This window comes from Cebidichthys violaceus, unplaced genomic scaffold (genome assembly GCF_023349555.1).
Source record: "Cebidichthys violaceus isolate CVI_PGR_0920_01 unplaced genomic scaffold, fCebVio1.0.p SCAF_71, whole genome shotgun sequence".
Taxonomy (NCBI): Eukaryota; Metazoa; Chordata; class Actinopteri; order Perciformes; family Stichaeidae; genus Cebidichthys; species Cebidichthys violaceus.
In genome coordinates this window covers 314,004-327,500 of record NW_027176939.1, presented here as the reverse complement: position 1 = coordinate 327,500, position 13,497 = coordinate 314,004, and the positions used below count along the sequence as shown (strand labels likewise).

At 46.2% G+C, this 13,497-nt stretch overlaps 1 protein-coding gene across 1 annotated transcript in view; it reads right to left on the bottom strand.

Moving 5' to 3' along the window:
- LOC137891869 (pleckstrin homology domain-containing family M member 3-like) overlaps nt 1–9,396 on the bottom strand; it is a 17,996-nt gene extending 8,600 nt beyond the window's left edge. The window contains exons 1-3 of the mRNA XM_068736670.1: nt 9,366–9,396; nt 5,694–6,725; nt 1–560 (exon numbers count right to left, since the gene is read on the bottom strand). The exon at nt 1–560 is cut by the window's left edge and continues 544 nt beyond it. Of these exons, the coding sequence (XP_068592771.1) occupies nt 1–560; nt 5,694–6,213 (1,080 nt within the window). The 5' untranslated portion in view covers nt 6,214–6,725; nt 9,366–9,396. The remainder of the gene's footprint in view (nt 561–5,693; nt 6,726–9,365) is intronic.
- Between the last annotated feature and the right edge of the window lie 4,101 nt (nt 9,397–13,497).

The window sequence follows — 13,497 nt, the reverse complement described above, 5'->3', positions numbered from 1 at the left end:
CAGAGGCAGGGTGGTGGGTCTGCTCAGGACCGCAGGGTTAGGCTGGAGGGGGAGCGACGCCTCCGACGACGTGGGGCTGTCGCCGTCTCCGTCGGGCCTGGTGTCGAGGCCCGACGGCGACGAGGACGTCGAAATGGCCACGTGGAAACTGACGACCTGTTGCTTTTCCGCTCCGGTCTTCCGCTGGTGGTTCTCCTTCCTCGCGGGTCTGGCCACCTGCACTTTCTCCCACATCAGCCGCCTCCACTCCACGGCCTCCCATTGGTTGGCCGCCCTCAGCTGCAGGCGCATGCTGTTGAAGAACAGAGCCTGGAGCGTGCGCAGGTCGGCGGGCTGGCCGACCTGGCCGGGCTGGCCGCAGGGCGCCGGCGAGATGACGCTCTGGCAGTGCGACAGAGAGTAGGCGGTGCCCAGCTGGCGGTTGGCGCTGCTGTCCAGGGTGTAGAGCCGGAGCTCGCAGGGCGTCAGCTCCACGTGGCAGGGGGTCCAGCGGCCCCGGGGCCCCTCGCGCTGCTCCATCGCACCCTGCTTCACCACACTGCTACTGCTGCTTTTATCAGCTGGACAGAGATACGGAGGGGGAGGGGAAATAGGGAGAAACAACACATAGATGAGTAATGAGAGTGTGTGTGTGTGTGTGTGTGTGTGTGTGTGTGTGTGTGTGTGTGTGTGTGTGTGTGTGTGTGTGTGTGTGTGTTCAGGATAACCACATTAGAGTCAACAAGCGGGTTTTAAAAAATGTTAAATTTAACAGCATAGGAGACACAATTGCCCTGGACAGAAGGTAATAAATCAAGAGAGAAGTAGAGTCATTTTCTCATAGACTTCTAAACAACCAGAGGAGTCGCCCCCTGCTGGACACTAGAGAGAATGCAACTTTAAGACGTGAAGCTTTGGCTTCACTCTTCAGAACTGGAGGTTGAAGTCAAGAGCACACATGGGTCACTGTGAAGTCTAGAAGGGTCAGTTTCCATAAACAAAGTAGCTTATCGGAGGCGTGCGTCTCCGACATGAGCGCTGGTGTTTTGGTAGGAGATAGCTGTAGACTGGTGCTCCTCTGAGAACGGTTCTTGTCTCCACGGCAGGAAGAAACAGTGTTGTTAAGGAGCCCACTGAGCAAACTGTTCCACTTTGTTAATCTGAAGGCCGGAGGCACACCCTCTCCCTATTCTGGCCTTTCCTCTGCAGTCCTTCTCTACAGAAGGTTAGTTTTACCCTCATCTATGCCTCCTCACCGTCTCCTCTTGTGATTGCGTTGTGTTCTCTCCCATTAAGGAGGCTTCAGACTCGGGTAGAAGCTTGAACTCTGCTTGGAAACACAACTGCGCTAGCCTTTATGATGAACTATGCTGTGTTCACTGCCCTGCCTGAAAAACACTTTAAAAAAGTGTTCAGATGCCAGCAGTAAGTTTTCTTTAGTGTATATTCACCTGAAAATAAGATTGTTGTGTTTTCGTACCCTTAGAATGAGTGGTTTATATCCTGGTCCTCCAGGTTTGTGCAGTAAAAACACAAACACTGGCTCTAGATATGATCATTCACGTGTTCTCCTTCACACTCGGCACACAGGAGAAGTTTCAGTTGATTGCAATCTGCAGCCTCACCACTAGATGCCGCCAATCCTCCACACCAGACCTTAAAATAAGAAGCGTTATACCTCTGTTATCTAGAACAGTGTCTTTGCATAACGCTAACCTAGAGCAGCGTTCTAGTCTCAAGAACTGACTCTTCAGTACGTTTGTTCTCTAAAGCAAACACACAACTGTGAAACGAGAGCCTGGTGAAGGTAGAACTAATGAGAACGATATGATACATAAACACATTGTGTGATAGATGTGCTGATGTAAAGAGGTTTCACATTCATGCCATCAACGTTAAATCTTAAAAAATAATGAACTTGAAATAGGAACAAATCAAAATGAATACTTAAGAATGCAGCCTATAAAACATGTATATCATATTTATCAATATCTGCCTGCCGATTTATTGTCGAGGCTCAAATGACAATACTTCTTGGTAAACGTATTACTTTTCTAATAAAGAATAAATGACCTAGAGCATTTCAATCCAGAGCGAAAAGAACAGATTTAAAAAGACAGTTTGAGGAGTCTCATGAAGCCACATGCTGGACAAAGGTCTCATCACACTCGAGGGTTTCATTTATGTTTCAATCTCAGCCCCGCTGTGTCTCCACTGAGGACAGAAGCACCTGCTGCACAGAGCGGATCAGCAAGAAGCACAAGCTGCAGAACGAGACAAGGGACCGACTGGACTTCTGACGGGACAGCAAAGACGATGGACCGACTGATTCAATGAGCGCTGGGCAAGACACCGACTCAAGTGACAGTTTTTAAGATAAGGATGTATACAACCATTATGTAGACAGTGGGTCATCCACTTTACTCCAACATGGAGACTGACCTGCTGTTGAAACAACGGGTCTGTGTAAGTCTATGTGAGCCCAGTCAGAACCGTATTTGTAGACGTCTTTTGTTGGGTTGACAGGTTTACTTAAAAATCACAACAATCACCGAGCGCTAAACCAATCCAACAATCTGATTGAATTGTGAACCCCCAACCAGGAGCCTCTAATTGGCAGACATTGCACTTTGTTTCTTTAACGTGTTAAATCACTCAAGGGGGGGGGCGAAAAAAAGGAAAAGTGAAATCCTGCAGCGCTCCGGTGGCGGGTCGAGTGCCTCATCAATCTTATCAAAAACGGCAGCAGACACGGTGTCGCTCCGGGTCTCGGACTTTGCATGTTAACAAACCCTTTTACGCTAAGGGGACAAATGAATATGCAAATAGGTTTTGCAGCTGGAATCGGGAGCGGCTGATTGGCAGTCGTCACGCTCGGGAGGACCGAGATGAGAATTAGGCATCGTGGTGAGAAAAAAAACATTCAATTAGCCTTCATCTCCACCCGGTAGCTTCTCACATCACACTCTGGTAACAGCCGACGCCGTCAACCAGAATTACCTCCAAACAAACCATCAAGCTCTGCTGCCTTCTAGTCAATCAGGACCTTTAACACGTGCTGATAAGGTAGCCAACGGTAATATTACACAACGCTTTACAATCTAACCCACTCCCACGGCTTCCTGGATACAGTCTGTACACGAAGACTGCAAATAAGAACAAGCAGAAGAAGATCACCTGCAGCCACACACACAGAGGAACACCAGCCACTCTAAACCAAAGCACCTGTCCTGTTCAGGTTCACAGCGGGACAAAGCTATCCCAGCATGCACCGGGGGAGAGGTACGGTCGGGTTCTGGAAGTAAGAACCAACACATCGGTCAACGTCAGCGTCGAAAAGCTGCATTCAAGGGTGTGTGTGTGTGTGCGTGTGTGTGTGTGTGTGTGTGTGTGTATATTGTTTGTTGTTGTGTACTACTTCATGTCATATTTAAAACCCGCAGTTTACTGAGGACAGACATAATCATAGATTTCAATTAATTTATTGATTGACCTTTTGTTAAGCCCCGCCTCTCTCTGCTACTCGGTCAGAGCTACCACGGAGCCCACACTGTCACTAACTGCACACATCCTACATCCAGTATACCTTCAGTAGCTAGCTTAGCATTGGCAGTGCTAACACTAGTTTATGATGCGCTAACGTATTTTGCTAATGTTAGCTAGTTAACGAGTGTCTCTATTACACAACGTTTCACTATGAACACAACCAAATCCACAAAACCAGCCTGACAATGAAAAACATCTGAAACGTTGCACGAGAGCCGGCCGATGCTACGCTGTGACTGGCCAGTCTGCGTTGCAGGGGCGGGACTTAGTGAAGGGTCAAACTAAAAGGTGACACCTTCAAATTGCGTTTTTTTTTTCTGAACTAAAAGCATAATGACATCTAATTTGGAATAAAACTGAGAAAAGCAGAAAATTCGAAAATTTTAGAGGCCTGAACCAGCAAATATTTGGCATTTTTGTCAAGAGTTTTTGTGATTCGTGTTTGGTTAATTGACTGATTGCTTCATCTAAATAACTCAAGTGGCATCAGAGAAACTTGGTAGGTTGACCAATTCTTTTCTTCACGAGCTTCTCTGGTCCTTAAACTCTCTACGGTTTGATTGACAGGTGCATATTGTGTTACACTAATGCGTTTCCTCTCGTGGACCCTGAACTTTGAGGAGCTCATCGAGGAACGCTCGCAAACAAAATGTGCAAAAAATAATAATGAAGAAGAATAATGTCACACAAACCGATGAATGTTATAAAAGACAAGCACTACATGCAGCTTCGTTGGTCCCGTATATACACACGTTTATTGTGTGTATAATCACTTCCATTTACCATCTAAACATCCCCAGCTGTCACTAATGGAAAGGCAACGTGAATGAAGAGACACCGCGAGTCCGAGCTAAATCACTCTGCCTTCTGCTTATTACCGTCCTTTTCCTACTTCTCTCCTTTCAATGCACGTCGAGCCAAACTAAATAGCCTGATGCCTTTTCACACATATGCTAATACTAAATAATCCTGCCAGTATCAGGGGCCGGGTAATTGGGTTGCCTCTTCTTTCGCCTCATTTGAGTCCATTTGCTGACAGGATTACAGGCTATTATCCCTCAGGATCCCTCAGGATCTCCTTAGGCCTTCAGACGGCAAAACACACACAAACAAATGCTGTGTGTGTGTGTGTGTGTGTGTGTGTGTGTGTGTGTGTGTGTGTGTGTGTGTGTTGGGCTCTCTGCCTGAATACTGACTGTCATAGCACAGCTGTGTCATTTCAAGTTATCATCATCTTCTATCATTATTGCTTTCTCTGAGGGTGCTTCAACATAAGTACAGCATACGCCCCGATCTGCAGCACAAATAGTCGGAGACTTCCGTCCAACGAAAAGCCTCTCAAAGGCTGAGAAAGCCTTCCGGTGAACGGACGGTCGATCGGAGCAAAGGGGGGGGGGGGGAGACCATCAGTCCAGGTAGGGACCGGACTGATGGTCTCCGGACATGAACAATGCTGTCTTTATGGAGTCAGAGCACAAAACAGCTCTCTGTGTCACAAACGCCTAATTAGGCAAATCAGATGCAGTTAAAAAGAGTCACTTCACCAAAATGAAGATGCATATAATTTACCACTTAGCTTTGCAAATAGAGGAAACATTTCTCAAGGTTTTGACACAATGGAGGTGAATCAGACAGCAACCTCAAGGTCAGGGGGCGACTCCTCTGGTTGTATAGAAGTCTAGTCTAAAATGACTCTACTTCTCCCTAGTGTCCACCAGGGGGCAACTCCTCTGGTTGTATAGAAGTCTAGTCTAAAATGACTCTACTTCTCCCTAGTGTCCACCAGGGGGCGACTCCTCTGGTTGTATAGAAGTCTAGTCTAAAATGACTCTACTTCTCTCTTGATTTATTCCCTCAGTAAACATTGTAAACATGAGTTTATGCTCTCAATCTCTAGTTTCAAAGTTAATTTGTCATAATTACCGGCAGAGAAAATACTTTAGGATATCAGAAGCCTATGTATAAATTGCATGCTATTTGTTTTGTGAAATGAATGGATCCAGGGACCTCACTAGTAAAAGATTTCAGTTTCAGATTTCAGATGGAAGCCTTGTTCCCAAATGTCTGTTTTGTCTGATCAACTGTCTAAAACCCAAAGATGACCCACAGCTGACAAACACCTCCTGCACCATGTCACACAGAGACTCTCACTGTGCACCTGAACTCACCCTCTGGCTGGTGGTTGAGGATCATGTTCTTCAGAGTGTTGCAGTCCAGCGTGGGCAGTCCGTTGTCCGTGTACGCCGACGGCCGGTAGTTGACGTCCGACCTGGACCGGTTGTGTCCCTTCTTGAAGGCCGAGTTGGACGAGGAGTTGGCCGTGTTGTTGGTGCACTCCTTGGTGTGGGCCGCCAGGTCGTTGGTGGAGCGAGCTCGGCTTCTCTTGCCGTGCCTCAGGCCCATCCCCAGGCCCAACACGCTGAAGTTGTCGGCCCAGGCCAGGCCTAGAGGCCCCACCTCCGGCTGCTCTCTGGCCAGCAAGCCCCACACGCCGCTGGAGCTCAGCTTCCCCAGCGCGGCGCTGGAAACCTCCTGCAGCTGCTTCGGCGGCCTGGAAGGCTGGAGGGTCCCCCCCGTTTGAGCTTGGCTCGGACCCTGCATCCCGCCCATGCAGTGGATGAAGTCCTCGGTGGCCTCCAGGGCCGGGCTGATGTCGCCCACCATGTCAAGCTGCTCAAGGCCCTCCATGGCCGGGCCCCTTCCCCTTGAGCAAGAAGTCTCACAACTAGATGGTTTTCCAAAACGGGCACAAAAACCCAGTTAGCATCATTCACATGTCCAACGAACCATGCTGGCTGTCAGCCGGTCGAATGCAAGCTAAGATCGCGGTGAGGAAGATCCAAGCGGCCTGCGGGCTTCACAGCCTACAGTCTGAAGCCAGGTCCTCCCCTCCTCAACACAGGGCCTTCATCCAAGGCTACGGTCTCCTTGTTCAGCGTTCATGTGCCTCCAGCGCCGGAGGGAAAGTCGACTACCTCTCGGGGGAAAGCTGCTGCGGCTTTATGCCAGCGCTAAACGGGACTGGCAGTAGCCTGGGACTCCCGAAATCAAGCCAATTTGGGTGGCAAACTACGTTACTTAGCCAGATAGACACACACACACACACACTTTGAAACAGTCAAATCCCTCTGCACAAGCTGGTATTCTGGGCTTCTTTTAGCCCGTCAGGTGGCTGTGAAGTCATCAGATCTGTGGCTTTACTGTGAGAAACACAAGAGAGGAAGAGGAAGTGGTTAAGAGGAAGCATGAAGTACAAAAGAAGAAGAAGAAGGGAACACGTCAGTAAGAACAGAGAGATTAAATTACACATGAAACAGAGTTGAGCTCCAGGCGCTCTCTTAAACTCTACACACAGGGTTTGCCAAGAGAAACGTCAGATATGAGGATAATGAAGCCACGGTTTTAAAAATGCTGAATTCACAATCCAGAGCACATCTATTGCCTCCACATGGCTCTCAACATGGCGACGGTCCCAACAGCGCTAACAGCACTGTGAGAGCTAACGGTGTTTACCTGAGGGGGGGGGGGGGGGGGGGGCGGCGTTATCAGCTACAACCATCTGTATGAACGCAGAGCAGAGCAGTGAGCTCACCAGCGGGGCACGCTCACGTGCACTAACATGCACTAACATGCACGGCTATGTAAACAGAGCCAGGAGAAGCTCAGATTACCACACAGAGACTCAGGTAAACATTACTCTGCTCCATCTTTACGCAGTGAACAGTTGTTTTCTGCCATATCAACGTCAGAGAGAACCTCCAGCAACTTTGAGCATCAACCTACCGACCCACCTACAGCGTCTCCATCACGCTGAGACCGGAGCTTCACCGATGCCTCCCAAACAGAAGCCGTCACGCTCCCTCACACGTCCTGGTGAAATAATACTTGACTTCCTCCTCAGCTGCTGATCAGCGGACGGAGCCGGCAGAGAGGAAGCAGGCCTGGGTGGGGTTCACATCCATCTGCCTGACCGCCTGTCTCTTCTGATTCTCTCTCTCTCTGTCTCTCTCTCTCTCTTTTATCATTTGTGCTCCCTCGCCCTCATTGATTTTCTTCTCCTCCACAGCTCAGCCTCTTTTACTTTTCTCTACATATGAATTATTTAAAGGCCATTACATCACTGAAATTCACTTTCTAGTCGACCCGGGTGACACGTTTATGCGTGATGATTCCTTCGGGGTACAGAGGGACGATGTCATCGGACACATCGCTGAGAGTTTAATGCTCTTTATGGATTATATGTGGCCGCTTATTATTAACTTACACGCATTATGCTGCAGACCAGTGCTGCATAGCACCAGGGTGAATGAAAACACAATGGAACTGCTCAGCTGTTTGCCGGTTTCACAATTTCAATCACAATTCAAAATCACTTTTTTCTTTTATCTTAAATGTGTTTTGCATTTAAATTGATTAAACAATTAAAAAAAACAAGTTTTCAATAAAGAAAATAAAATTGCACTAATGCAGTTTATTTATGCGTGCGTCATGCAAGGACACACAAGTTAACATTGTTACTTAGTATCAGCTTTGCAGAGACATCCACTGTAGTAATACTAGTTTATATTCCATCTTTAATTTGACCCAACATATTCTCCATGACATCATCCGCCTGCAGGTACAGCTCTGACCCAACGTGAGCGCCGTCATCATGTGACTCACGGAGCTTCCTGCTGACCTCCCATTGACTCTCACACACACACACACACACACACACACACACACACTAACAGGACATCAGCAGATGACGACACGTGTGATCGGTCGTGACGTCAGCTGAAGAACACGATTGGAGTCATTTCGCTTTTCAACCAACCAAAGCTGAATAACGTTGACGTGTGCAACCGTAGAAACCCTGAGCACAACGTGGAGCGTGAGGTTCTGAAACACCGACGTTCAAACAACAACAACAACAACAACACATATGTCAAGTACACAAAACAACACAAAGTGTGAGCGGTCTGCAGAGTCAGCTCAGTTACAGATCACACATCATGCAGCCCCGTGTGTCTGATGGTTTACTGCGTGATTAAACTCCATTCATTATGGATTCTTACTCTCAGGCTGCTGGACGACTCACAGCCATCATACGTAACATTATCACTCACACGTGTATTACTTCATACGCACGTGTATCAGTACTTATATTTTGCTTCATGTCTTTACTGAACTGCTATGCACGTGATCTGAATACACCCTGAAGATGCAGATGTTTCTTTGATGTTTAGTCAGCTGTTTGTGTTTTCATATCCTGGCTCTGGGAGCAGTTATACCTCATGGATATCTCATCTTTAGACTCCTAAAGTTACGTTACACAATAATGCTACGAGAGATTCATAAGGACAGCAGCACCCAGAAACAAACACAACAACCCCCCCCCCCCGTGTGTGTGTGTGTGTGTGTGTGTGTGTGTGTGTGTGTGTGTGTGTCAGTAAACACACAGTCAGCAGCTCAGCAGTAAACACACAGAGGTGAAGCCACGGTCAGCCCCTCGGGTAGCTACATTCTCCTGCTACGTGAGCTAGCATGCTAACACGTCCCGTTCACCACTTCATCTCTCTGTCTGAAGCGACGAGGATGAAGTGATGACCCGCAGTGACAGATGACTGCATGAGGCCCGTTCTTAACCCTGGCTGGTGTGATGTCAGCCGTTAGCTAGCAGCTAACGCTAGCCTCTCTCTGTCTCTCTCTCTCCATCCTCGATCAACGTCACTTTAACACACGGTGGAGCTGGTCGCTCGCGCGTGTCTTCAGCACCGCGTGTCAGCGGACGTGTACTGGTGATGTGTTGTGGTGAAACTGGCGCGTTCGCAAGCAATAAAATAGAAACGGAGACTCACCTTACTCTGTTTACCACTATGTCATTTTGACAGTCCGTCGGTGATAAAGTCCCCCGAAGGCAACTGGGGCAACAGGATAAAGGTTCCGTGTGACGTTTCAACACAAAATGTAGTTTAATGTAATCAATGTATTACATACAATCAATACATTATAGACGTACTTATGAGACAATAAATACATAAACATTGTATTAATCGTTGCTATGAATGAATACAGAAGAGACCAGTAAATGGTGAAATAATTCAGTAAATTATTAAAATTCAAGACAATCTTTTACATGTTTTATGTATGTAGGAATTGGGTCACACTTATGTCACAAAAAACATATGATGAAATCATTGTTAAGGTAATTATTGAGGCTTACATACATACAACATATCCTCAATGGTGAAACAACATCATCATCACTGATGTAAATTAAACTTATGACTAACTTCATCATCCTATTGTCACAGTGAGGCATACCGGAGTTTGGTTTTGTTACTTTGTAGCAATTTTTAATTCAAAAATAGTTTGAAAAAACATTTTGTTTAGAATATTATGGTGTCAATAAAGTTTGTGACATGTCAGAAATACGCCAAGACAGATTCCTTTTTGTTTTATTTTTTCAGTTCTTGATTACAGCTGCATTTCTCCATACAGAATCTCAGCCTATTCTCTGACTAATGAGTTCTGTATTGAGGCGATCCCGTCACACACAGGGCGTTTAACTCATTCCTATTGTAATGAAATGGAATAAATTCCCTAAAAGCCACGATCAATACCACGGCTGAAAGTAGGAGGTGGTGCATTTATCTAGCCTCACAAAGAAAGGTCGTGACACGTGTCTTCACGGACAAATCTGACCAAGATGGGAAGAGGACCAGAGAGCGGAGGACAAAGCAGAGGTGGAGAAGAGTTCCCTTTAATGGGCTGCTTGAAGCTGACCCAAAGTCCAGAGAGGGACGCGTCATCCAGGAGAGAACCTCCTCCAACCTGCGATCCAACAGCTCCATCAATGAACGGGGCGAATAAAGGACACTTTCATTAAAAAGACATGCATTTATTAGATCTGAATAAATATGTATTAAATCTGTTTAATGGTACACTGCTCTGTGTGTGTGTGTGTGTGTGTGTGTGTGTGTGTGTGTGTGTAATGCTGCAGTGCTGCACCCTGTGCTACCTGTAGTTATATAGGTGAACGCTTGGTTTGGTTTTATGCACCAACAAAGCAAAATATAAAGTGTAATGGACTGAGGTCCCGTCTTTTAAAACCTAACTCTAACGTAGAAACGTGTACTTAGTTGTTCATGTCGTCACGGATACGTACAGGTAACTCTTTGTGATGAAGATGGAATCGATGGATCATAGTGGTTTCTCAATAACCTGCATGTTCTCATCTAAAAGCATGATTACAGAGTTCATGTATGTGGCTGAACTCATGTCCTGCTTCTTTATAGTTGTGTGTTTAAAGATGTGTTTGACGTGATGGAGCTGAATGTCAATATGCACTTTTGCAGATTTGATCTTAATAACGACTCGTTGCAGACGAACATTAAATCAACCAAACCATCAACATTGGAATCTGGACGACTTGGTTATTCGTCGCTGAACATTAAATGAAACAATAATTTAGTGTATGGTGTAATTATTGTAATAGTGTACCACTGTTATTGTCAAACACTACTGATAATGACCTCCCCTCAAATGGAGAACTGTCCCGTGATAAGTCCTGATTCATAATGAGTTTCTTCAGAATAATGGCGTCAGGAGAAATACCGAAAGGTTTTCTGGATGTTTCGTTAAATTTGATTCTTCCAAACATCAGAACAAATAACTGATGGTCAGTAGCTTGAATCCAAGAAATATCATTACCAGGTTCCATTTGAAGAAACCCAAGTCGGGCCTTCTCCTCCTCCTCCTCCTCCTCCTCCTCCTCCTCCTCCTCCTCATCGTCGTCTTTTCTCTGAATGCTCTTTGTCTGAATTTGCTTCAAAAGTTCTCTCCAGTGAAGGAGAGGCGGGCCGGGCCACCCTAATGGGCTCTACTGAGCTACTCTCCTGCAGCATTGTTGTCGGATAACAGTCTCAGAAAAAGAAATATTTCATTTGCAAACATGTTGAGCAAAAAGCAAATAAATGAAGATGGGAACATCTTGAAATCCATTCTATTCAACACATTTCTATGAGCGAATACGCTTCTCCTACCGGTGAGCTTTCTGTTGTTAATTGAAGGAAGATGTCTCACGTTTTGTCTTCTTTTCACTGTCCGTGTCCATTCGTCTTTTGTCATTTGATTTGTCATAATTTGACATAAGAAGAGGCATGAATGGACGTGCAGGTATTGCTTATGACTGAGTCCACTGTCTGCAGTGTGTAGCTGCTCGTGAGTGACAGAAACCCTTTTAGACTAAGTGCCTGTGCCTGGGTATGGATGGATGCAACAAATAAGCTTCAGCTTTAGGAATAAGACCATCTCTGTCCACGAGGCTCCATCATGTTCCATCTAACATCAATCTACCCCCCCCCCCCCCATCCCCATCCCTTGACTCATGCACTCAGTTCCCTCTCTGTCCCGTCTTGCCTATTTCCTTCTTTATTTTGATCATCTTCTAGTGATGACTAAATTATGATTAGATTTAAGGATGTGCAGTGCTTTCATCTGTCTAGTGCGTTGTTTAATGCTGCCCCCTCTAACCCCTCTCCAACCGCAACCCCGACCCCCCGAACACACCGCGCACAATAGCGTCTACCTCGACTCGCCCGCCCGCTATTGAAGAGCAGAGTGGCTGCTTGGTTCCCATGGAAACACTGCGTGTGTGTTTTCAGATTAAGTTGCACACACACACACACACACACACACACACACACACAGGTTAATTTTTTTAAATATGCAAATAATCTCCAAACGCTGCTGCATTTTAAATCTGCATATGAACTGAGAAGTTACAATAAGAAGACACAACTGTTTAGAGGAGAGAACACGTTTGAACACGTTTGAACACGTTTGAACACGTTTGAACACGTTTAGCTCGCTCTAATCACTCCTGATAACTTCTTCTGGATTTAAAGTGTATCTGAAGTCATGAGGTTAGTGGACATCTTCCAAATATTAAAGTATGTTTTTTAGTAGAAAACTCTGTCTGTGTTTTCCTGTTGAGCTGCAGTGGAAGAATACTAACACAAAGAGGACATGTTTTAAAGAGACTTCATTTGTCTAACTCAAAGAACTGAAGACCTACGTAAAGACTTTGGAACACATTTTTTGACAGTTGGGTTGGAGAGTCGGTGTTAATGTAGACCAGAACCACCAGCCTCAAGCAGAGATGACAGGAGGCATCAGAGCTCTGGGGAGCTCACTACTTTCTAAATCCACAGCAGGCAACAACCTCTGTGTCTGAAAAGAGAAGCCAAAGTTTAAGTGTCTTAAAGCTGCATTCTCTCTAATGTCCACCAGGGGGCGACTCCTCTGGTTGTATAGAAGTCTAGTCTAAAATGACTCTACTTCTCTCTTGATTTATTCCCTCAGTAAACATTGTAAACATGAGTTTATGGTCTCAATCTCTAGTTTACAGTCTTCTTCAATACAGCATGATGTTCATTTAGTACATTATGGAACATTTAGAGTCAAACACACCATAAAGCAGGGGATGCTTTAGGGGCGGGGCTACACGCTGCTTGACAGGTTGCTACCACGGCGTTGTCCGGTCTTGGAGTTGTCCGTGTTCTCGTGTTCAAGTTAGTTGTAACATTTTTGGTACTCCTGTGATCTAAACTGAGCGGGATGTGGCTACTTTAGAGGAGGAGCTGTTCATGGTAGCTTAGCTAGGACTTCTTTCACCATGCTTTAAGGAACAGTTACAACGCTCACTGGTTGAAATTGTCCCCTAGGAAACGGGACAACCCTTTGAGACCCCGATACTTCATCAGCAGTCGTCGATGGCGTTGACTCAAACAGGCGTGACCCCCGTGCTGCTGAGCCACCAGAGGAGCGGTGACGAGTCCAGAGACGTCGCTGATGGAGTTACCTTACATTTTGGGCGGTAGGGGCAAGGGGGGTACCGGGAATGTCGGGGTAGAAGAAGAAACGTCACTGTTGTCCTGTTTGTCCTAATGTCTCAGTGGAGGTGAGCTTTTAGAAAATCACCTGACA